The 24,673-nt window shown below is 49.2% G+C and overlaps 1 protein-coding gene and 1 long non-coding RNA gene across 2 annotated transcripts; both read left to right on the forward strand.

The window, feature by feature from the left end:
- Positions 1-120: 120 nt before the first annotated feature.
- HES1 (hes family bHLH transcription factor 1) lies at positions 121-3,344 on the forward strand. Its single transcript, XM_001498844.6, has 4 exons — positions 121-1,281; positions 1,412-1,507; positions 1,756-1,843; positions 2,491-3,344. The coding sequence occupies exons 1-4, from the start codon at positions 1,174-1,176 to the stop codon at positions 3,039-3,041; spliced, it is 843 nt and encodes a 280-aa protein (XP_001498894.3). The 5' UTR covers positions 121-1,173; the 3' UTR covers positions 3,042-3,344.
- A 3,476-nt stretch (positions 3,345-6,820) lies between these two features.
- On the forward strand, positions 6,821-22,491 carry LOC106782005 (uncharacterized). The gene is made up of 4 exons (XR_001378838.3): positions 6,821-7,087; positions 9,630-9,702; positions 14,586-14,772; positions 18,703-22,491. It is a non-coding gene; the product is annotated as an uncharacterized lncRNA (long non-coding RNA).
- Positions 22,492-24,673: the final 2,182 nt, after the last annotated feature.

Below are 24,673 nucleotides of genomic sequence, written 5' to 3' on the forward strand. Positions count from 1 at the left end.
GCCCGCCGGGCGAGAAGGAGGGGAGAGGCTGCCGCCTGGCCCGCCACCGCAATGTGCCGCAGAACCGAGAGCCTGCGGGTAGAAAGGGAAAGGGTGGCGAGGGCGCGCGCGCGTCCCTGAGGCATTGCCATCAAAGCCCCCGTTGTTCATCTTTCATTTGAAATTCCATTTCCTTTCTGCCCAGTTGGAAATTATTCTGATTGTTTCCTGGGGAAGCGCGGGGTCTAAGGCCCCCAACTCCAGAGAGGAATGAGGGGTAGGAAGGGGGATGGTGGAGAGGCATCAAAAACCACCTTGCTCTGAAAAACCTGCAAATGTAAGGTGGAAGGCATTTCTTCCTTTTTCTGCGTCCAAAAAGGAATTTTTTTGTCCTTTTTCTGCATGATCGACTTTCACCCCCTCCCAATGTATAGAGTCTGAGCGGGAAATCACTTAGATGTTTCGGTAACTCACACCCTTGCACACGTTCCCCCTTTTCTCTTAGCCACTGCAAGTATAATCTTTTATCCCTGTCCTTCTAAACCTTTTAAAAAATATATTTCAAACTTCTTCTTAGTGTCAAAGCAGCTCTATTACACATATTAAAGGAAATAAAGAGCAAATACCCTACCCCCCCCCCCCCCAAAATAAACTAGACTAGAGCAAAACCAATGCGGAAAAATCCTCTCTAAAACAAAGCCCAGCAGGGAGAGTAGCAAAGGGTTAAAATCCTTTTGATTGACGTTGTAGCCTCCGGTGCCCCGGGCTCTGGCGCGCGCCATTGGCCGCCAGGCCTTGTGCCTGGCGGCCAATGGGGGGGCGCGGTCCACGAGCGGTGCCGCGTGTCTCCTCCTCCCATTGGCTGAAAGTTACTGTGGGAAAGAAAGTTTGGGAAGTTTCACACGAGCCGTTCGCGTGCAGTCCCAGATATATATAGAGGCCGCCAGGGTCTGGGGATCACACAGGATCCGGAGCTGGTGCTGATAACAGCGGAATCCCCCGTCTACCTCTCTCCTTGGTCCTGGAATAGCGCTACCGAGCACCAAGTAGCCATAAGATATTATAATAAACCCTCAGCACTTGCTCAGTAGTTTTGTGAAAGTCTCAAGTAAAGGGGACATAAACAAAATAATTTTTCTGTGTGAAGGACTCCAAAAATAAAATTCTCTAGGGATTAAAAAAAAAAAACAGAAAATGCCAGCTGATATAATGGAGAAAAATTCCTCGTCCCCGGTGGCTGCTACCCCAGCTAGTGTCAACACGACACCGGATAAGCCAAAGACAGCATCTGAGCACAGAAAGGTAAGGGCAGTGCCTGTCTCTCTGCAGCCCCAAGAAATTAAGTCGGGGTTGGGGGCTCCTCTCTCCCTTAAAAGCTCGGGGTGAAATGGCAGATCTCACGGAAACTCAGGGCTCTTTGATTTCTTTACAGTCATCAAAGCCTATCATGGAGAAAAGACGAAGAGCAAGAATAAATGAAAGTCTGAGCCAGCTGAAAACACTGATTTTGGATGCTCTTAAGAAAGATGTAAGTGGGTAGTGCTTTTTTTTTTTTTTTATTAAAAAGCCGAAATACTATTTCCCAGGTACTAAGAATGAAAGCTCCTCGCCGGCGGGATCTTCCCTGCCTGCACTGCGGTCTCTGAGGCGGGAGGGTCGGGCGCCTCTCGTCCGGGTCTGGGGATGTTGGCACCGCGGCCTGGGGGAGGGACCCCCAGCATTCCGAGGTCACTGGCGGGGCTCTCACTTTCCTTCCCTGCCTCCTCTTCTGTGCAGAGCTCGCGGCATTCCAAGCTGGAGAAGGCGGACATTCTGGAAATGACAGTGAAGCACCTCCGGAACCTGCAGCGGGCGCAGATGACGGGTGAGGGCGGCTCGCCGCGTCCCCCTCTGCGGGCGTCCCTCTCGCCCCGCGGTGATTTCTTCCAGACTTCCGTCCGTGGTTGTGAGAGGCATTCAGCTACATTTTACTGCCTTGGCTCACTCTTGCGTTCCCACGGTCTGGGGCTTATTTATAGCCACAACTCCAAGTTGTTACTGTTCCGGAAAGGGAGGGAGAGAGGTTGTAGCAGCGAGGGCGGCGGGCGGCTTGGCAGCAGGAAAGCGGGTGGGGGCGAAAGGACTTGAACCGTGGCGGTTTTGAGCTTCGTGGAGCCTAGGGGTCATCGGGTTTAGCTCTCCCTCCTCCCCCATTACAGAAGGGGAAATGAAGCTCAGATGGCGAGGAAGGGGGGAAGGGCATTACCCAAGGTCACATCGCGCGCGTGGGCCGGGGGGGGGGGCAGATCTGGAGCTGAGATCAGTTTAAATGGAGCCACAGGGAAGCCACTAGCTTCGGTCGCCAAGCTAGTGTGGAGAGGTGGCTGGTTTTTCTAAACCCACCCCCTTCGCCAGAGGCAGTTCGGCAGGCCCATAGTCAGGGAGGCGCGTCGCGGGGACCTCCCAGGGCGGAGGCGGTGGCCTAGGGGCCAGGGCCGTTCGGTGACCCGTCTGTCTCCTCCTGGCCCGCAGCCGCGCTAAGCACAGACCCGAGCGTGCTGGGGAAGTACCGCGCCGGCTTCAGCGAGTGCATGAACGAGGTGACCCGCTTCCTGTCCACGTGCGAGGGCGTTAACACCGAGGTGCGCACCCGGCTGCTCGGCCACCTGGCCAACTGCATGACCCAGATCAACGCCATGACCTACCCCGGGCAGCCGCATCCCGCCTTGCAGGCGCCGCCGCCGCCCCCGCCAGGACCCGGCGGTCCTCAGCACGCGCCATTCGCGCCGCCGCCTCCGCTCGTGCCCATCCCCGGGGGCGCGGCGCCCCCTCCCGGCGGCGCGCCCTGCAAGCTGGGCAGCCCGGCTGGGGAGGCGGCTAAGGTGTTCGGCGGCTTCCAGGTGGTGCCGGCTCCCGACGGCCAGTTTGCCTTCCTCATCCCCAACGGGGCCTTCGCTCACAGCGGTCCGGTCATCCCAGTCTACACCAGCAACAGCGGGACCTCCGTGGGCCCCAACGCAGTGTCCCCTTCCAGCGGCCCCTCGCTCACGGCGGACTCCATGTGGAGGCCTTGGCGGAACTGAGGGGCACAGGCCACCCCTGCCCCTGAACTCTCCAACCCACTTCTCTCCCCTCAAGACACTAAACAGGAACTTGGACGCCGGGAGAGAAGAGGACTTTTGTGATTAAGTGGTTACTCTGGTTTTATTAATTTCTAAAAAGTTACTTTTTTGTAGAGACCTGTATTAAGTGACTGACCATGCACTATATTTGTATATATTTTATATGTTCATATTGGATTGCGCCTTTGTATTATAAAAGTTCAGATGACATTTCGTTTTTTACACGAGATTTCTTTTTTATGTGATGCCAAAGATGTTTGAAAATGCTCTTAAAATATCTTCCTTTGGGGAAGTTTATTTGAGAAAATATAATAAAAGAAAAAAGATGGAAGGCTTTTATGTCTTAGAACTGATTATTTCAGAACATGTAAAGAAAAGGCTCTTGGCAGAATTCGAATTACATGCAACCTGAGAATTCAAGAACTGGCTCTTTTGTTATTAAAGGAACATTTTTTAAAATCCATTAAACCTTTTACCACCCCTCCACGAACTAAACTCCATTTAAGTTGAAGAACCCTTCTGATATGGCTTCCCTGATCAATTTGCGGTCAATCTCTGTCATTCAGTCCTGGTTCTCATACTAGCTCCTTCTGAGGAAGGTTGAACAGGACCAAATTCATGAAGTTAATCGAGCCAGTAGTACATCTGGCTGCACATTAAGGGAGGCTCCTGGGGTAGCTCACCAACGTCCAGAGTAAAAACACCCTTAACCACTGCAACCTCCAAGCCTTCAGATGTTGGTGTCTTCGTTTAACTAGTCAATCCTCAGGTACAGCTAAACATACCCTGGTACCAGCATCCAAAAGTTTGAAATGCCTCTCTGCACCCTCTTCGAGCAAGCTGAGAAGGTCAACAGATTCCTTCTGCCAAGGGACAGCTAGTTAGACTCCCAAGTGGAGCCCGAGTCCAGATGATTAACACCGGACATATGTTTTTGATAAGTTTCTGTGCTTGGCTCTAATAGAGAAAGCATGTGGGGGCTGTGCTGGCAGGCACACAGGCCATCTTCCCCTTTTAATACAAACAGCAAGCGACCCTTTCGCTTGGTCATGCCCCATTTCCAGGCAAGATGTGGGCTCCAGATAGAAGCAAAAGGGTTGTCTCGGGTTTCAGCTCACATAACCCTCCTTAACAAGTCCTAACTCAAAGCGGACAGCTTTAACCTGTGCCAGGATCTGCAGGGAATTTCTTCCAAATCCCATCACAAAGGCTTGTCAGATTTTGTCAGATTTGGCCAGGTGTTTGACTGCATCCAGGTGTTGGGGAAATGAAAACCACGAGCCCTGCGAGACCAGACACATCAGCCGCGCTGTGGGTCTGGGGGCGCGCCCTCCTCCCCAACCGCCGGCCGCTCCTCCTCCCTGCGCCGGCCCCTCCCGCCGGCCTCCGCTCACCCCCCTGCTTTTAGAACGGCTTCTGGGAGGAGAAGGATGAGGCGGGAGAGATCAATCTTTGAAGCCTTCCTAACAAAGATAAAGCCAACGATTTTCTGTCTTGTTTCAAAAGCTTTACCTCTCCCCCGCCTTGCTCTGGCGTTTCCCACAGGCCAGTGTGGAGAGCGGCTCTACCGCAGGAATGATCTAGCAGGGAGCAGTCAGTTTACTGCTCAAATACCTTCCACCCAGCTTCGGACCCAGAGGGAGAGGTTTAAAAGATACTTTTTAAAATTTGGCTCCTACTTGCTCCATTTTGCGTAAGTGAAAGGTGTCCAACACACCCTCGCCCCAAAACAATATACACATGTACACACACATACATACATACACCCTTCTTTATCATACTTTTCTGAGATTTCCCTCTTGTTTAAACCCAAATATAATAACAATGGCTCTATTAAGACACCCAATGCAAGTTTAAATGCTTCATTTGGTAACCCCGTCCTCTGGCCCCACTAAGAAGTTCTTAACTGTCCTGGCAGAAATAATGGATACATCAGGGTCTCATTTTTATAAAAGTACATTTATGTTCTTCAAAATTCACACACAGACACACACAAACCCGTGCAATCTCTACACCAACTTAAAACTCAATCTCTGTCTTTCTCTGTGCTGAAGGAGAACAACTGAAAAAGGGAATTTTTACTAATGTCATCAAAAGTACAGCTATATCGCGGGGGAGAGAGTAACACATTAAGGAAAAGTAGTCAACATCTGTCCCTTTGAAAATAACTGGTAGTTTGAAATGGTCCTTTTTCCCTGAAATTTGGGTTTAGACCATTAGAGGAGGTGTTTGTTCTGTACAATATGGGCGGAAGGAGGAGACCCTAGGCCCCAATGGGGATTTTCAGGCTCTTGTGCCAGCTCTGCCACTAAACTCACTGTGTCACTTTGGGTGAGTCATTTCCCTTTTCTGGGACATTTATTTCCAAGTCCATTAAATGGGTTTATTTCTAAGACCTTGCGCCCTCCTGCACCCAGGCTGTGTCTGGAATAATTAGTTGGGGGAGAGAGGAAGCTTCAAAGACGACTTCAACCTTGCCCCCGCCCCTCACTCCCCCCCGCGCCCACCCTCCGTCCGACCCCTCGGGCCCGGGCTAATTATACGGCCTCGGGGCACACCCGTCAGCCCCTCTCCCCGGCCTGGGGCAGTGCCGATGGTTCCAGGAGATAAGGCTCCAAGTTTCACGTCCGGATGCGGGCCGCCGGCCTCCGCCGCCGCGCGCATTAGCCTTTCAATGGAGACCCTCCGGGACCCCGGCCCCCCGCCGGCCCCAGCAGCATCCGGAGCGGGAAAGGCGCTGAACTGGAAGGGGGCCCTCGGCCGTCAAGACAGGAGCTTGCTCTAAGTGGTGACTAAGCGCGACCAGAAGGCGCGCTCGCTCCCCGCGGCCCATTCCACGCCACGTGTCTCCGGAGTGGGGACCCAGGGGTTAAGCTGGACCCCCTCATCGTGACCACCGTCCCGGGAAACCTGTCATTAAAGTCAATTAACTTTTCCCACACCCCTTGGCCGGTAACAACCCGCTGCTCGCTTCCTCCCCGGCTTCTAAATGCAACCAGATGGGCGGCCGAGCTGCCCCCGCCGCGCGCCCGCCGGGGCGGCCCGGGGCTTCCAGGGAGGCCGCCGCGGCCCGCGGCCCGGGCGCGAGCAGGCCAGGGCGGCCACGCCGGGCCAGCCCCGGCGGCCCTGCGGCCAAGGTGGTTTGCTTAGCAGGCCCGGCTGCTTTCTGGCAGGAAATGAATAGCTCCCAGATGAGCTCAGGCAACCTGAGAGGTCGTGAGAACGGCGCGAACCCCCGCCTGTGCAGCCGGCAGCCTGCCAGGCCGCGGGGGGAGCGGGCGGCGGCGGCGGCGGGAGGCCGGGAGGCCCGGCGGGCGGGCGGGCGGGCGGCGGCGGCGGGGAGCGGGAGGAGGGAGCCGCTGACACACGAGCCCGCGCCCGCTCCCGCTGACAGGCAGGCAGCCGCCCGCGCCCGCCGCCTCCCCCGCTTCCCCGCCCCAGGCCCCAGCGCCTCCCAAGCAGCAGGCCCTAGCCGCAGAAATGCGGCCGCGCGGCCGAGCCAGGGCCCGGGGGTGGGGCCGCCTGCCAGTGTTTTTCCAGTTCCCCCGGTAGCTCCGGGCCGCATTTAGAAGCCGGGGAAACTGGGCCGAGGCCAGTGTCAGGGCACCAGAGGCCCTCGCGGCCTGCGGAGCACTGCCAAGCGGGAGGCCAAGCCAGGGCAGGAGTGGGCAGAGGGGCAGGGGGCGGGGGGGGGGGGGGTTGGGGAAGGGCATCTTAACCCACACAGTCGTCCCAAAAAAGACAGAGCTTCCAGACAGCAACTCTGGCTTCCTTAAAAAATGATTCTCATTTCTGAAAACGCGGAGTACCTACTAAGTGCCAGTGCCACTGCCAGCGCCGAAAGATCCCTGGAATTCCCACACAGCTCCTCCCTCCCAGAGCTCTCGGTGTAGCTAGGGAGGTAGGGAAGCGCTCCCGTGACTCAGCCCCGGCACGATGTGGAAATGAAGTTTAAACAAAGGGCACCTAAGAACAGAGAGATTAATTCTGCTTTGAGAGGAAACTAGGTAAGTTTTTCAAAGAGCTGGCCCTTGAAGCCGCCTGAGGTGAAAGATGAGGTCAGCAGGGAGAGATAGGATTAGGAAGGTGAAGGGAAACGCAGAGACAGGTAAATATATAGGTCCAGTTTGGGGGAATTTCAAGAAGTTTGCCTTGGTTGTTGCATTTGAATTTTCAAATATATAAATTGGCTTAGAGGTCAAAAAAAAAGAGGGCCAAGGGGCCAGCCTGGTGGCATAGTGGTTAAGTTCTCACCCTCGGCTTGGGCAGCCCAGGGTTGGCAGGTTCAGATCCCCCCAGAAAGGGACATTGCACCACTGGTCAGGCCATGCTATGGCGGCGTCCCACATAAAATAGAGGAAGATTGGCACAGATGTTAGCTCAGTGACAATCTTCCCCACAAACAAATTTTAAAAAAGAGGGCCAAGTTGTCTGCTTTGGTCCTTGGCTTACTGCAGAATAGCTCAGGGGTTAAACGTTGGTGCTCTGGCTTCAGATTGCTTAGGTTGTAAGATCAAGGCAAATTACTTACTTTTGTGTGTCTCATTGGTGATTTAGGGCTAGTAGCGAAGTATTTGATGGGGTTGTGAGGATGGAAGGAGTAAATGCACATAAAGCAATTGGAATGGTGCTTGGCACATAAGCCCTCAATGCATGTCAGCTAGTCTGATTCCTAAACAACCATGGAGAGAGATGCTCACCAAACAAGAAAGCCAACCCTGTCCTCTGCCCAGTGGTTCCAGGATCGGCTCATAATTGCTCCATGCCCCATGTGAAAGGACAACTGCTTCTCCCTTAGTTTCTGAATTTCAGGTATTCATTCGATAATTATTGAACCAAGTACTATGGGAACAAAGGGAGGAGAAGGACATGGTCTCTGTAGCCATAAAGCTCACAGTCTAGTAGGTGACAGACCAGAAAAAAATTAATTACTCTGTGTTAAGTGTCATAAAAGAGGAGTAGTGTACACTGTGGTACAAAAGAAGATGACATGTCACACCAGGTAATTTTGGGGTCCTCCAGATTATGATTAATCTTTGTGAATTTTCGTGACCCTAGAAATTATTGGCACAGCAAATAACTAGTCAAATTCAGAATGAGCAAAATCACTTTGATGTGGTCAAGCAACTGGACTGGGAGTGAGAGTCCTGGTTCCAAATTGGCCACTACCTGTGAGATGCTGAGCAAGTCCCCTTAAGTGTCTGAGCTTCGGTTTCCTCCCTCACAAGGTGAGAAGGTTGGACCGGAAGTCTCCAAGTCCTTTTCAACTCCACGGGCTGTGATTCTGTTTCCTCAGTGTGCTTCTGTGTGCCTCTGTGCTTTGACACAGGCTCTGTGCCTGTGAGACCTGATGTCGGGCATCTTTCAAAACTTTCCAGCAAGGTCCTGGGATGCTTTTACAACCAACTATTTTCATCGGCAGTTAAAGGTGTGGAAACAGACCTGAAGGATGGGCATTATAGTTCCACTGTTGCAAGAAAATAGGACACGTATTAGGTTCTTGGAGACCTGCCATGTTAGTGGGAATCACGTTCGCTGTGTGGAACCTCAAAGGAAGACCTCATCTGACAGGATTTGCTCACGTATCTGCTACTAAGGCCCCGTCCTTTGCTGTAATATCTTGTTATCTTACTCAGAAAACAGAGTAACAAGAATTAGAAATATCACCACTTTCCCTCTTCGTCCTAAAAAATTTCTTCCCATCCTTTTCAGTTGCCCACTCTTTTTCTGAAAAGATAATGTGGTCTATTGGTTACGATGACTCTTTCCATTTAGGAAAGATATATCCTTGGCTGGCTAGAGTTTTTACACTAGTACACTTACTGAACTAAGTAAACTGACTGAATTAGTCTGATTAAACAAGAACGTCAGTCTGACTTAGTGAAAAATCTGAGTTTTAAATATCCTATAGGTAAAGCCATAAACTTTGCAAATACTTGTAGCGAGTCTGAATTCATAGTTTACAGAAGCGCTTGCTTTCATTAAACTAATGCATTAAAGTCATTTAAAGAATGTATTCTCTTAAGCAGGTTAAACATAGCTCTTGCAATATTATTTATACTATAAATCTTTACAGTAAGGATAAGAGGAGCCGTGATTGCAGCCCAAGTAAATAATTGAAGTTTAAATTAATAATAAGGCTTTACTGTAGGTATTCTTTCTATGCCTGGATATGTTACCAGTTGTAATTTGCCTTTAGTCAAGCAGGAATCAATGCATTTTTTTCTCTTAGAATTGCAAGTATCACTTAGTGATAGCAATGTTACCTAAGGAGAGCTATTTGCAACTTACTATTTTGTTATTCACAAATGTGATCTGTTTTCATGTTAAACTGACTTTGCTAGTTTAGTCATCAACATGAGACTTGAAATTTATAAATCCTGTTTACAAAAAACTCTAGCCTACAGAAAAACTACTGTGATTGACAAACACCACCACCCAAAACCTCATGTTTTCTGCTACAGTTTCTCTTCTACCAGCTTTTCCTCTTAGCCTTAAAATTGTCCCCATGGTGTCAAAATGTAAAACAGGAATATTATTCCTTAACAGGGCCAGAAGAGGGCAAACGCAATGTCAAATCAGTTTCAGAAGCATCTGCCATATATGACATTTAGGAGTAAAGGTGAGTGTAAAGATGCTTAAGTCATTTCTTCCTTTTAGTGAACACTCAGGAGAGATCTGGGGTCAGGATGGGACACAAAAACATAAAGAAAGGCTTCTCACGTCCCAGATTTGTGAAGAACAAATACTCTTGAACATGCAAAGTTATTCTTTCCTGTGTTTGCTCCATAATTAGGACCCATATGATTATTTTTATACAAATAGAATGTTGGAGATAGATATTTCCATTAAAACTCCACCTAACAGAGTAATTGTGGAATTGGCCATTCATGGCTTCCAGAGGAGAACAAGTCTCTAAAAAAACTGAAACTAAAAACTCACTTGTGTTATTTTGGTTTTCTTGTTTTGGAGTTGGGGGGAGTGACGGGGGGGGGGGGGGGCACCACGATTGGAGGGGGCCCATAATCTATGATCCTCTGGAAATGTCTGAAACTGCTTTAGTGGGATCTCTTTGAGATTTCATTTTAAATTCAAAATAGGGACGATCCATACAAAGGAGAAACATTTTGAAACATTTTAATGCTGGGAGCTGTTCAAAAAGGGTAACTTCAATGTTGTTCTTGCCTCAGCTATTCACAGAGCTCCTACATCAGAAAGCTAATGCTATCATATTTACACACTTACACTGGTTTACAAATAGAAGTTGGATTTCAAACAATTGATAGTCTTGAGATACGGCAATCAGTTTCCAACCTGATGTTGAGCTGAATTCTACTTAATTCTTAAAAAGCCAAGTTTTCATGTTTAGCATACAACCTCCAGCTAGGCATCCAGATCTCAGCTCTGTGCTTTCCCTCATCTGATGGGTCCCTCCTCAGCCCTTCTTCCACTGCACTCTCGGGAAACTTGTTCTGTTGTAAATAAATGCCCTCCACCTGCAGCCTGGGTGTGAACCCCCTCATGCCTGGTTCTGCTTTTCTTTTGAGCCTGCTGGACTGATGACTCTTCCTTTTCCCCTCCTCAGATGTGAGGAGGGTGGGAAGCAGGGTAGAGGATGGAGAGCACAAGCACCTGGCTGGGGAGTGGGATGCCGTGAGTTGGCTGGGAAGCATGGCTAGGGGTTAGAGACACATCTCTGCCTCCTGTACCCTGGCAAGACCACGGCTCCTCCTTCCTCAGGTGAAAATCCTTTCCTGGTGCCGTCCAGCTCATCGCCTGCCTTCTCCCCTTCAGCTTACCTTCCCCTGACTCCCTCCCTCCCTCCTTTCTCAGGGACTGTCCCATCCCTGGCCCCATCAGGGAGGTGGCCCGCAACACATCTGCTTTTATTCCTGAATTTTCAACCTCTCTTACTGTTTTGACTTTTTTCCTCAGCATATAAACACATTTATTTCTCTACCATCTTTCAGAGCCAGCTTCTCCAACTTGCACCTCGCCCTCTACCTGGGATTTCTCTCCTCCTGACGTCTCGCTGGGACCCTCCACTGCCTCACTTCTCCCTCTGCCACCCTTGCAGCCAGGCTTCTGTTTCCCCCTCTCTGCTGACACGCTGTGGTCAGGGCAGCTCAGTGGACAAACCAGATGGTCACTTTTCTAGCCTTTCCTCTGTCAACATTTGTGAGGTTGTGACCACATACAAACTCCATCCTGGAAATTCCCCCCTTCCTTAGCCCCTGTGGCATCTCTTTTTCCTGACTTCTTCCAACCTCTCTCGAGACTTCTCAACATCCATCATGGGATTCCCTCTACCCACCCCATTGAGGTCCCTGAAAATTCTACCCATGTCCTTTTGCTCTTGTCACTCATCCACCCATGGCAGTGATCGTCATCTGCATGACGAAGACCACCAAATCTGGTATCTTCATTCCAGAATTGATTTCCTGAGCTCCGGACTGTGGATCCTGCTGCCCACAGGACAGCTCCACACGGAAGTGAGTCTCAAACTCACTTCATGACCCCGTTCCCATCTCTAGGAGGTGCTCTATCCCTGTTTTCCAGGCTCAACGTGTCTTTCTCAACCCCACCACTTATCTCCTCCCTGCATCCCACTGGTCACCAGCAACCATCAGGCTTCCCTGTCTTGTGAATCTCAACCCCTGTTGTCATTGCCTTTGTGCAGCAGTTTCAAGTATTTTGCTTTTACCTCCTTCAGACTGATCTCCTCACCTTCAGCCTTGCCTCCCTCCAACCCATCAGTCATACTCCAGTTGTATATCCAAACAACCACGCCTCTGTGAGGAAACTTCCAAAGCCTTCCTATTGCCTACACAACCAGAGAAACTTGCGTGCTGTGCTCCTGGCCTACTCTCCCACCCTATTCCCTACCAGAAAGCTGCATCCTGTCCATGTCCCACCCACACACAAAGCTGCTTTAGTGTCCTGAGCCCTGCACGCTCTCTCTGGCTTCTATCCCTCTGCATACATTGTCCCTGTGCTGTAACTGTCCCTTCTCCATTCTTCATCCAGAGGCTTCCTACGTTATATGTCCTTCAAGACTTTGCTCGATTCACCTGCTTCTGGAAGCCCATCCTGATGCCTCCAGTTCCCTGCTCTGACCCCTGTCCCTGGAGCATCTTGCCCCCTCCTGGGGCATCTAACACAGCACTGCTGACACTGGATTATAGTATCCATTTATCTGTCTCCCCAACTAAGACTGTGCAAGTTTTGGAAGCAAAAACAACGTATTTTTCTGTACTCCCAGCCTGCGGCCCAGTGCCTGCGATATAGAAGTCATTCTGGAAGCTATATAAGACTAGTACAGTAGGAAGGAGGGTATTAATAAAAATAACAACTCGTATTTGAATAATATTTTAAGATTCACAAATTGTTTTCGCAAACACCGTCTCATTTGATCCCAAAAACAATCCATGTGGGTAACTAGGACTGGTAATGTTATCCTCATAGCAAATGTGGATAATTAGTCTCAAAGAGAGTAGGTGGTTTGGCCAAGGCGACAGCTGGAAAGTAACAGAGGTGGGTCTCTGGAACCCACATCTTCCGGCTCTGGTGCCAGACTTCCCTCGTTCTTCGCAGAAATGGGCAGGCCTGAGCCCCACTCCCCCCAGCCCATCTGTGTTTGCGTGAGTACCCTTCCCTGCTGACTGCCAAGGGCAAATGAACCTGGACTCAGTCTCCATGGTCCACGCACTTTTGCTACCTATATATCCAGAACCAATTGGGAGCAGCTGGAACTCTGTTCTCCGCACTCCTGCTTCATGGCCTTAACACGCATAACTAAAATCTCTGAGGGCATGGGAGCTGCAGGTTCCTTCCTTCCTCCTGTCTTCCAAGTGGCATGAGAATTCATACAATCAAAGGCATGTTTTTTCAAACATAAAGATTAATGATCCTCAGCACAAATGAATTACCAGGAATTTTTCAGAATCAAAAATTATAGAGAGAATGGGAAATTAAATCTTAAACTTGAAGAAGTAAGAAAAGTATCAGATTTTGAAGATCATATTCGTGTGACTGGTTTGAAAAAGAGTCATCCTTTCGTAGGTGAATGAGTCACACTGTGATCCAGAGAAACCAGTGGGAAAAGCATATAAGGGTGTAACGGGTGATTCCAGAGCACCGGCTATTGGTGAGGCCACACTAGAAACACTGCCAGTACGGTGTGGCTGTTTGCAACAAGATCAATAGAGTCTCTGTACGCAAATGTCCCCCAGCCACAAAGCGGTTACTGACTTTCCAGATATAATTTGTCTGGGCTTTTCTTTCCTGTCTGTGACTGCTGGTGTTTTGCATGCCAGTTTCGTGGTAAATCACAATGAGAGTTTATTACCTGAGGGATTTCTTTAGGAGAGATGTTACAGTTCGTTCAGGTCACCTGCCGCTCAGGATTTGGTCCCTGAAGGAAGGGGTATCCTGCCCCAGCACAGGTCACTGGCCCCCAAAACAGCCTCCAGTGGGGGCTGGCTGATCAGTCATTCACCTAGGATTAGTGCAAAGCATACTCTGTGCCAGGCACCCTTCCTGGCACCAGAGTTTCTGGGGCAAACAAGATATGCAGGCCGACAGTTCTCTAAGGCCACACGTTCCACCATGGAGAAGACAACAAAAAAGAGAATAAATAAATGAAGGAGAGAATGTCAGCTCATAGTAAATGCTATGAAGAAACTAAAATAGGGCGCTGTGAGAGAAGGGGACTGAAGTAAGACTGGGGGTCCATCTCAGAATGGATGATCAGGGACGGCCTCACTGAGAAGGGGACTCCTGAAGCTAAGAAGGCCAGTACAACAAAAAGCCCAACCAAATTTGGCAGGCCCAGTCAGTGAAGGTGGAAAATGTCCCCACTGGCCAGCCTAGGCAAGGTTTATAAAAGGCTGACCATGGTGCCCAGGGCCACGAATAGGGCCAGTGTCATTTGCTGCTGTTTTTATGATAATACAATTACAAAAACTTCTCCACAGTTGGCAAAGCACTTTAAATATTGGAGGTGGAAGCTAATTCAGAGACAGCTGATTCAATCCCTTTGTTTCCTGCATGAATGAGTGGGGTCTGTGGCACTGGCAGGCTTTGCATTCATTTGGTCATTCCGTAGACATCCTCTGAGCTTTCCCTTTGTGCTCGGTGTGGGGCTGGGAACCCTGGGGGATGCAGAGGTGAACAAAATGGGAAAGGCCTTCAAGGAGATCGTAGTCTAGTGAGGAACAGGTGTGTAGGCCACCTAGGAGGAAAAGTGCCAAAAGCCATCCTTCCAGGACCCCACCTGCATCGAGACAGAGGCGGAGCCAGGACTAGAATCCCGGGCGCCAGACTTCCAGACCTGGGCTTTTTCTGCTTCAATTCTTTTTGTTTTTTTCTTTTGTTCAAATCTCTCAGCTTTGTATTTACTGTTATTTCCACCTGGAAAAACTTCCCCTGTCCCCAGCCCACCCTCGCCTGTCTACCTGGTTGATATTTAGCCTTCAAGTCTCACCTTAAGCTGTTCCTCCCCAGAGCCCTGCCTGAGCCTCCTCCCCGTGGATTTTCCTGCTGTGTTCGCACTGTGTGCTGTGCTGCCATGGGTGTTTCTCCCATCGACCCGCTCATCGCACCGCCCGTGAGTTGTCCTTCATGGTCGCACTGCAGCCTCAGGAGCTTTACAATGTCTGGGACACAGTAGAGGTCAATGAAGTTCTGTTGAGTAAGTAGGCAAACAGGCAAATATATTGAGCTTGCGGGGCCCCCCCCCCGCCCCCCCAGGCAGTCTTTGTCTCTGCCTGTCCTCCCTTCTTCCTCGCCTCCCTCCCTCCTTTCCTTTCCCATCTCCAGGCACCATATCCAACCCCAGTGCACCTGCTTGCTCCACCGGGCTTCCCCGAGACCTGCCCCACAAAGTGCCAGGGAGACTGTTCGCACCGCGCTTACCCGCCACCCAATCTGGGCATTCTGGTTTGGTGAGCGACAGGAGACCCAAGAAGAGCCCTGACTGAGCCCGTTTCTCCCAGCTGCATCCCTGTGCAAAGGACGGGGAAGTCCTCTCTGCAACCCTGTGAATAAGCACAGGTCAGCCCCACAGGGCCACCCATTCCTTAGCAGTTTCCTAAGCACCCCAACAGCACCCACTCACACACTAAGACTGGGAGGGACACACTGGAGCTGTCCGAGTGGCTGTGTCAAGAAGAATATGGGTGTGGTTTCTTTTTTTCCTTTCCTCACTTTCCAAATACTCTGTAGAGTGGTTATGCTACTTTTATAACTGAAATGTTTATATTTTTTAAAATAAGTCTGACAATAGCTTAGAGAAAGTCTCTCCCTTTTCTGAACGCCAGCTATACTGATAGTCGGTACAGCTCAGCTCGGCATTTAACTATTATCTTCCTGACCATCTTGCTCAGGTCTCTCACTGCTAGACTGGCACACGAGACAATCTGATGCTTTTTGCTGCATCCCTCTGCTACGATGAACCCAGGGCCTGCCTGGCATGTTGCGGCTGCTCAGCAAACATTGCTGGGCTTCTTCGCTTGTGCACCAGGAGTGAGTCAGCCCCAGGGCCTCAGCCTGAGGACTGAGGAGAAGGCTCCTCTCCTTCTCGGCCCTGCTTGACCTCTGGCTCCACTCTCTTCCCCAGTCATGACGGCTAACGAGTGTCTAATAAGTCTCTGAATTCAGCTCTCCAGTGGATTAAGATGGAGTCAATTTTGTTGTCATTCGCCCAGTGGAGAGGTGGAGTTTTTTTTCCTCCCTTGGTTGTGGTTGGGCCCTGTGACTGTTTTAACAAATAGAAGGCGGCAGAGGTGCCACTGTGCCACTTTCAGGCCTAAGCTTAAGAAGAGCTGGCAGCCTTTGCTTTTGTACGCTGAGGAGCCCTGAGCTGCCACGTACGAAGTCAGCTACACTGATGAGGAGAGCAGGTAGAGCAGCCACATGGAGAGGGAGAGACCTCAAGACTACATGGAGAGAGCTGCCATCCCAGCGTCCCAGCTGAGCCCAGCCTTCCAGCCACCACGGCCAAGGCGCCAGACATGCCAGGGAGCCATCTTGGATTTTGCAGCTGATGGAGTCTGAAGAGGACTGTGGCACAGCCAGTGACATGGAGAGCAGAAGAGTTGCCCAGCTGAGCCAAGTCAACCCACAGAATGAGGAGAGAAAATAGAATGGCTGTTTTTTGAAGCTTATCAAAGCTGGCTCCCAAATAAAACCAACACAACCTGTTGATAAGACACAGCTGAGTTAATTGCTTATCGCAATAAGGGAGAACACCACCCGGCAAAGCTTTGGCAGTGTCAGAATTTACTGATAATTAGAAGCTTGATTTAAGGCAGTCTTTCAGTATGGGAACATGGTTAGAATTGGGTAAGAATCACCATGTAAGAATCCAAGATTGGTTGAAACAGCGAAGCAAGGATTTCCAGGCGAAGAATTCAAAGAATCTTAGGGCACAAGCTGTCTGTTGATGTTTCCCATTGGGGAGTTGAGAGGAAGTTCCTTTAATGAACCATCAAACCCTTTCCCCGGGCAGGGGACTCCTGGAGATATAAAGTTATACTAACGAAGAAAGAGGAATATTAAAGTTCTGCTAATGAAGACAGAGAGATAGCATGAAGTCATGTTAATATAGACAGTAAGATGTGGTTTATGTTCTCAGTGTCCAGGCTGAATGTGGGACTAGTGGATTTTAGTTCTCAAGCCACTAAGTTTGGAGAAGGTTTGTTACACAGCAATTAAGGATCAAGACACTCCCAAAACCTTGAACTTCTCAATGTTTCTGTATTTCTCAATTCATTCATTCATCACATATTTATTGAACACCCATTATGTGCCAGACATGGCACTAGGCACCAAAGATATAAAGGAGAATAAGATAAATACAGTCCCTGCTCTCTCGGAGCTTAGATTATAGTCAGGAGTTGGATTATAGTCAGGAAGAGATAGACAATAAAACATTAAACCAGGGACCAGCCCAGTGGCTCAGCAGTTAAGTTTACACGTTCTGCTTCAGCAGCCCAGCGTTCACCAGTTCAGATCCCAGGTATAGACCTATGCACCACTTGTCAAGCCATGCTGTGGCAGGCGTCCCACATATAAAGTAGAGGAAGATGGGTATGGATGTTAGCTCAGGGCCAGTCTTCCTCAGCAAAAAGGAGGAGGATCGGCGGCAGATGTTAGCTCAGGGCTAATCTTCCTCAAAAAAAACCACATTAAACCAAAAGTTAAGGTAATTTCTATACTGATGACATGTTGTGAGGAAAATAGTGTAATGAGCTAGAGTGTTGTTGGGGGAAGGAGAGAGTGCTGTTTGAGAAAGAGTGGTCAGAGAAATCCTCTTGAGAAGATGACCTCTGGGCTGGATGACCTGTGAATGGTGGAAGGATCCAAAGGGTCAAGATCTCCGTAGAGAACACTAAGGTGGGGGCACGGCCAGGGCAAAGTCCACAAGACAGGAAGAGAACTGCCGTTCTAGGGAACAGAAAGGCCAGCGAGTACAAAACATGCTGACTGCAGGGAACAGGGCCCACGTGGAGGCTGGAAAGGCTGACAGAGGTCAGATCACATAGGGCCTTGACTGTCATACTGAGGAATTTGGATCTGAGTCTAAGTGCCATGGGAAGCCACTGGAGCAGTGCTGCCCAGTTGAGATCAAATGTGAGCCAAGAGCGTAATCTTAAATTTTCTAGTAGCCACGTTTTTAAAGTAAAAAGAAACAGGTGGAATTAATTTTAATATTTTATATAACCCAGTATATACAAAATATGATTTCGACATGTAATCCATCTGCAAAATTATTAATAGGATAATTTACATTCTTTTTTTGGTACTAAGTCTTTGAAAGAGGTGTATATATTATACTTACAGCACTTCTCAATTCAGACTGGCCACATTTCAAGTGCTCCCTAGACACCTGTGGCCGATGACTACTGTACTGGCCAGAGCACTGGAGAGTCTAATGGTCATCGTCCTCCTGGATATCCAGGCTCCGAGCTATCTTTCATTTCTCCCTTCCCATCACAGCTACCTGCCACCATCATCCACCATGAGCTTAGATAATTTCATCTAAATACCACAGCATCTATCCCAACATCTTTACGCCGGCTTAAGCATCTCCAATGTTTTGCACATGGGTTATTGCTACATCCTCTGATTTTGACTTTTTGCCTTTGTTCTACCTCCCCAATCTCTCTCCCCCAGACTTCTGATATGTTCTGCTGAAGCACCGCTCCATCTTCTCCCTTCTCCCCTTCAAATTTGCCAAAGCTCCCACTGCCCCTTGAAGTCTGAACCTGTGGAAGGCCTACAAGACTGCTCAGGAAGCAGTCCCATCCCTCTTTTTGACCTTCTTTCCCATGGCTCCTTTTATATCACACAGTTCAAACCCTGCACCCAGCCTGGTCCACGTCATCACACTTGCCCCAGTGACTTATGAAAGTAATGAAAATAATCTTGTTTTTTTCCCCCAAATATTCTTAAACACCATGTAAAAATCGCAGTCAGACATTGAAAGCTTTCAGGATTTGTTTCCGTTTATTGTTTCCCTTTAATAGTAGTTTTCCTCTCTGTACAAAGCTGTTCTCTATTTTTTTCTTATTTGATAGTTTTTATTTTGTAAAGGTTTTTTTTTTTTTTTCTTTTAAAGGCAATTCCAGTGACCTACAACATTTGGATAGGAGTCGCCTGCTTGTTGCTTGATTTCTTGTTTGTTCTCACCCCAGAAGTCAACTCTTAGCAAAAGTGATGAACGGCAAATGTACGCCTGTAATCAGGGGTCATTCTGGACATGTGTGTGTGTGTGTGTGTGTGCACGCAAAATTTTAAGCGGAAGCATCCTGAATTGTATTTTGAGCAACTTATGACATCACTTGAAATTACAAGAAGCACCATGGGATATAACAAGTCCAGGCTGGGAATCTCTACAATCCTCCTTGACTTTGGTTAAGACCTTGTAAGAGCACCTTAGCCACCATCTTTGAAGCATGGTAGAAGGCCCATCCTCATGTTTTTCTTTTTCCCCTAGGTTGAAACATTTAAGTAACTGAATATGTAATTTTTTGCAGACCCCACTCCAAACGAGACATTGAAACAAAATTCACATGATGTCCACATGCCAGTACATGTCACACAGCTGCTCTTGGCTATTTATGGATGTGAGATATTACCTCCAGAGTTAGACTGGAAGTGAACTGAGTCATAAATTGTTATCGAAGGAAGCGTGCACTTGCATCTCTGGAAATTAATATTAACAGGCAAAGGCTTCCCAAGCCTGTTCCAGCTGGAGTCGCCATCCCCTGACAAGTCTTGTCCACTAACTTCGTGTGGCTCGATTATAACTTGGTTTGGGAGCCTTCTTCAGATTTGCATGTGTTTGATTGTAAATGGAGATCTAACAGCGAACACTTTTTGCTGGTCTAACAGACATATGAAGGCACTTCTTGCCAGACCGCAGGGTGCAGGGCTTTGCTGAGAAAACCTGCAAACAAATCTCATAAAGCTCATGGCTCCCGAGGCCACCTAGAGTCCCCGTCTTCATCTTTTTCAACCTCCTCCCAACACTAAACTCTTACTGAGCACCTACTCTGTGCTGTCACTATAGAGAGACAGATGAATGAGACAGCGGCCTCTCAATCTCTGGGGAATTGAGGTGTAAATACAGTATTTTTTGAAGGGGCCCCCTGAGGTAACTCAAGCAAAACGAATGCTTCTTTTTGTAAAGACTGGGGCTTCCAGGCAGCTGGGCAGGCGAGAGCAGCTGGAGATGCAGAGCAGAGGGGAGAAGAGGCTCCCGGCCTGGGTGCGGTGTTGAGAGGGAGGGCAGAGAGAGGCCGGGCCTGACTGGTTTCAGGAGCTAATGAGTCACAGCCATCAGTCAGTCAATCGTGGCCCAGGAAACGCTGCCTCTTTAAATACCCTGGAGGGGCCAGATGGAGCCAGAAGAACCTGACCTGGAGATGGGCCCTGCCCCAACTCATGGTGACCTTGGCAATGTCCCTTGCACTCATTTAACTCCAGTTTCTTTATCTGTAAAGTCAGAGTGTTGGATCCTTTGATCCCGGGGCTCCTCCAATTTTGAGACCACAATCCCCTGATTTGCCCTCCCAAGAGGCCTGCCCCTGAATAGGTGTCTATATGTGCAGATAATGTGAACTATGGAAGCTTTATGCCAGGTGTTGCAATTAGATGCTTATGATTCATGAGGTGCAAGCATACATGATATGCCCCAGGACACAGAGCCTCTTTCAGGCTCTCATTTATCCCGCCTGTCCCCAGTCTCTGCCCCCTCCTGATTTCTACCTCCTTTGTCTCCCTCTACTCCCCTCTCTGTTTGGTTCACGTTTTAATCATCCATTCATTCAACAAATACATTTAGCACCTACCATGTACTGTGCACTACATCAGGCACCACAATCGATCCGAACCCCACTCTGAGGTGAACTTTCTAGGTGGAAAGGGAGGAAGAGAAGGCAGGGAGGGGGCCCGGGAGACTGGGCTCTCCTGTGCTGTCAGGCTGGACTCAGGAATCTGATGCTCGGCTCTTGAGCTCCGGGAGGGCCCTCTCCTACTGTGCGCGGGCCTGCTGCAGCGGCCATCGATTTTCTGGATTTTCAACAGATTTCCTGGAATGGAGAGAGAAGGATCTCCCACCACACTTCAGACTCAGCATTTCGAAATGAAAGTCGAGATTCCCTGCTTCTCACATCATTGCTCTCCCCTCAGTTAGAAGGAATCTCCCTCCTTCCTCTCTCCAGTGAAAGCCATTTCAGTCCCTTTGGCCTCCTGACACTCAAGGATATTTGGGTCTGTTGATGGGCTACAGAGGAGACAAGTGACCCCAAGAAGTGGAAGGGCGAGAGTGGTTGTGACAAGCAAGCGAGGAGGGGCACTGGCCCACCAGCAGAGGATTAAAGCAGCAGAAGGAAGTCGTGTGGGGGGCAGGAGAAGGCCCAGGGCTCATTGGAGTGAGGCTCCTGGCAAAGCCTGCCATGGGGAGCTGAGTAATCTGGCTTTTAGGGTTCAGGTTACTTGACAGCAGCTGGCATTTCTCTGCCGCCTCCAAGTCACCTTCTTTCCCCTCCCTGTGGCTCCTTGTTTGCTTTGAACTGGGAGAGGCTGTTATGGAATCTAATCAATGCTCAGAGGTGGAGGACACCAACCTGAGAAGACATGGGGCGAGCTCCCCCCAAGACCGTGGACAGAGCAGGCAGACCTGGGCTCCTGCTGGGGTTAAGGCCCTCCCACCATCCCCAGTCAGATCTGGAGATTAACAACCCCACCCCATTCCCCCTCCCCTATGGGAGTGATCACCTTTCCCTTCTGGACTTTGAGAGGCGCCGTCTTACCCTCATTCCTCTTTGTGCTGAGGGGTGTTCCTATATGTAATTACGCAGGCGGTGAGGGCAGGAAGAGGGAGTGTGGAACCAGGAAGCCCAAAGTTTTGCAGCCTCCGAATGAAAGAAGACAAATTCTGAGCTGCGGTGGAGAGGATTGTTTAAAAGCAGAAATGAGTTGGGGTGAGAGAGGAAGGTGGTGGATGTCGAGAGAGACTGATTTACCATGTTCTGGGCACAGACAGAATCTTGGCCCCCTCTCTCTGCAGCCGGATCTCAGGGCTCGCTCGGCCTGAGAATCTCAATCGCTCAACCTCTCTCCTCCTCGCCCCCTCCCCCACCCCTCTCCCTCGCCATCTCTCCCTTCTGTTGCTTCAGTGGTTTGCATCGTCATCTGCCAAACTCCTCAGAACCTGCTATGCACTTCAGCCCCAGCTGTATGTCTTCCTCTGCACTCCAGGAACTGCACAAATAAACCGCTGAGAACAGAGCCCTCCTCACCACAAACAGCACGCGGGCTTCTGCTCAGCCTCTGTGGCCTTGGACCGGCTCCTGGGAAGGGCCCCTGCCTGGGGACAAGCACCGTCACAGCCACAGCCTGCCTCTCTCAAACACTCAGCCATGGGGAGCCCCTGCCTCCCAGATGAAGGGGCAGCTTGGTGGGAAACAGTCGGCTGTGCCCACAGCCACCCTCACCCTGGGCTAAGCCGGGTCCAAGGCATACGGCTTCTCTCCCGGGGGACCAACCATGCAACTCAGTGACCTTGAGAAAGTTATTTTAGCCTCTGCAGACTTCCCTTTCCCTGTTTTTAAATAGATCAGAGATTTATGCCGTTTAATTCACAAAGGAGCTGCATGGAAAAAGGCTGATTTGTTCTGAAGGACTTTGGCTTCCTGAGAGGAACCCAAGGTTCTAGGAAAGCTCCTTGAGCTGCTAGATACCTGTGTATGCTCATGCATGGTGCACAGATGGGTCCATGCTCTCGCCACATCCATTCACCCACTGGGCTATAACCCTGGGCTATTGTTGCATGCACTGCTGGGTCCCCTGCAATGTAGCACTTGGAATAAAGTTAATGCTCAATAAATATTTATTGAATGAATGCACTTGACAAATATTGCCTCTGTCCCCTCCTTGTGCCCATCACTGTGCCCAGAGCTTAGGGACAGCCTCACAGTCCAGGAGGAGACAAACACGTAAACAAATACAGCCGGTCTATTACTGGGTGCCAGGACAAAAAAGACTACAGGGCACAGGGAGGCCTCAGGAGAGGGAGAGCTCAGCTCTGCCCTGTGGCAGGAGGCAGCGACAGGGAGGGGCAGCTCTGAGCTTTGAAGGAACGGGGGAGTTCATTTGGTGGACTAGAGGGGAGGTGGTGGGGGACAGATATCTTCCAGCAGAGGGAATGCATTTTCAAAAGCACAGAGCCCTGAAACAGCATGGCAGCGTCAAGGCACCACGACTGTCCCTCCCTTGGGGCTGGACCACAGGAGGGAAGCAGAGCATTAGGAGATGAGCAGGTGAGGAGAGAGGCTGGATAAGGAGGGCTGGATCCTCTTTTCCAACATTTTCAAGTGATTCCTATGCTTAATTTCAACCTTCTTCTTAGGCCCTTGAAATGTAGTTGTGTTATTTTCCTCTCTGCTGATTGAGGGACTGTATAAGCATGATGGGCTTACAAACCCCTCACAGTAACTCTGAGACTTCCCCCACCCTATGCTGTCTCTACATCGAGCCCCACATGTTGGAAAGGATTCCTTAGGGGGCCATATAATTTATCATCCAAACTGGTTCGCTTTGGAGGAGTGAATGGGGTCACTATGAATAATTGCACCAGGGCAACAAGCAAGAACTAGGACCATTCTGGGCAAACCAGGACATATAGTCATTCTAGCTAAAGACCTCGGGCCGCCGTCGAAGGGTTTTATAGAGGTCAACCGTGTGATCAGATTCATGTCATTGGAATTGAGTTATTCTCTCTCCCTCATTTCTTCACAGAACAGAGGGACTAAGAGGATAAGGATGGTTCAGATGGTCCCAGAGGCCCTTTCCAGGTTTAGTATTCTATAAATCTGTGTTTGGCAGGCATTTGAACAGTCAGAGAGAGGGTTAGATAAAACGTAACCTCAAGGAAGTTTTGGAGGTGGACTGCTCAACCTAAACCATGAGGATCCATACCAATATCCTGTGTTTTTAGTTGAAACCCAATAAAAGTGCCCAAGAAAAACACGCCCAAGGAAACTCCACTCATCCACCCATCCAGGAAGGGAAAGGCGATGCCCATGAAAACATTCCAGTGAGATTAAAACCCCGCTGCCAATCAACCTCTCCCATAAGTCCTAGCCCTCCCTTTCACCTCCTCCTGACTCTGGTAGCAAGCAGGCAAGATGTGATTGCATCTGTAAAAGGATGTGAGCATGAAGTGGTCACGTTAGTGATGTTGGTTCAACTCCCGTAACAATCCTCTCCCTCTTAAAAAACCTGTCTTAAAAAAAAGTTTTCATGGCCCCTCATTGCCTGGAGAATTAAACACAAACTCTTCAGCCTCCCTTTCAAGAGCCTCTACAATATGAAGACCACCCACTATCTTCATGCAGCCTTTCTTGCAATCCTATTGGAATTCTTGCTGAATATACTTTATATTATTCTCTCTAGTTGATAACTCATGTTCTCTCTACTCTCTACTTGTCAAAATCCTGCCAATAAATTTCATCTCTTCCATGAAGCTTGTCTTTCCTCCTCCCTCTCTTCAGGTTATCTAAAGAACTTTCCAAACTCAATAATAAGAAAACAAACCAACCAATTACAAAATGGGCAAAAGATTTAAACACACATTTCATCTTAAGAAGAATATGGATGGCATATGAAAAGATGTATATTATTAGTCATTAGGGAAATACAAATTAAAATCACAATGGGATACACACCCATGAAACACCCACTAAAACTAGTCTAAAACTAAAAAGACTGACTATATCAAGTGTTGGCAAGGATGGAGATCGGATTCTGGTTAGCATAACCAGAACTCCCACACACCACTGGTGGGAATGTTTTTGAAAAACAGTTCCTTAAAAAGTTAAGCATAGGCCTAACATATGGACCCACTCCTAGGTGTTTACCCAAGAGATATGAAAGTGTATGTCATTATAAAGACTTATCCCTGAATATTCAAGGCAGCTTTATTTTAATACCCAAAAACTGGAAACAATAGAAAAGTCTGTCAATAAGTGAATGGACAAAGAAATTGTAGTATATCCATACAATAGATTACTACTCAGCAATAA

The sequence above is a fragment of the Equus caballus genome, chromosome 19 (assembly GCF_041296265.1).
Source record: "Equus caballus isolate H_3958 breed thoroughbred chromosome 19, TB-T2T, whole genome shotgun sequence".
NCBI classification, from domain to species: Eukaryota; Metazoa; Chordata; class Mammalia; order Perissodactyla; family Equidae; genus Equus; species Equus caballus.

Bases quoted from the DNA above. Each gene is read 5' to 3' on its own strand.
- HES1 (XM_001498844.6), top strand. From the start codon at position 1,174: ATGCCAGCTGATATAATGGAGAAAAATTCCTCGTCCCCGGTGGCTGCT. The intron at 1,282-1,411 runs GTAAGGGCAGTG...ATTTCTTTACAG, and splicing joins CAGCATCTGAGCACAGAAAG to TCATCAAAGCCTATCATGGA. The intron at 1,508-1,755 runs GTAAGTGGGTAG...TCTTCTGTGCAG, and splicing joins TGGATGCTCTTAAGAAAGAT to AGCTCGCGGCATTCCAAGCT.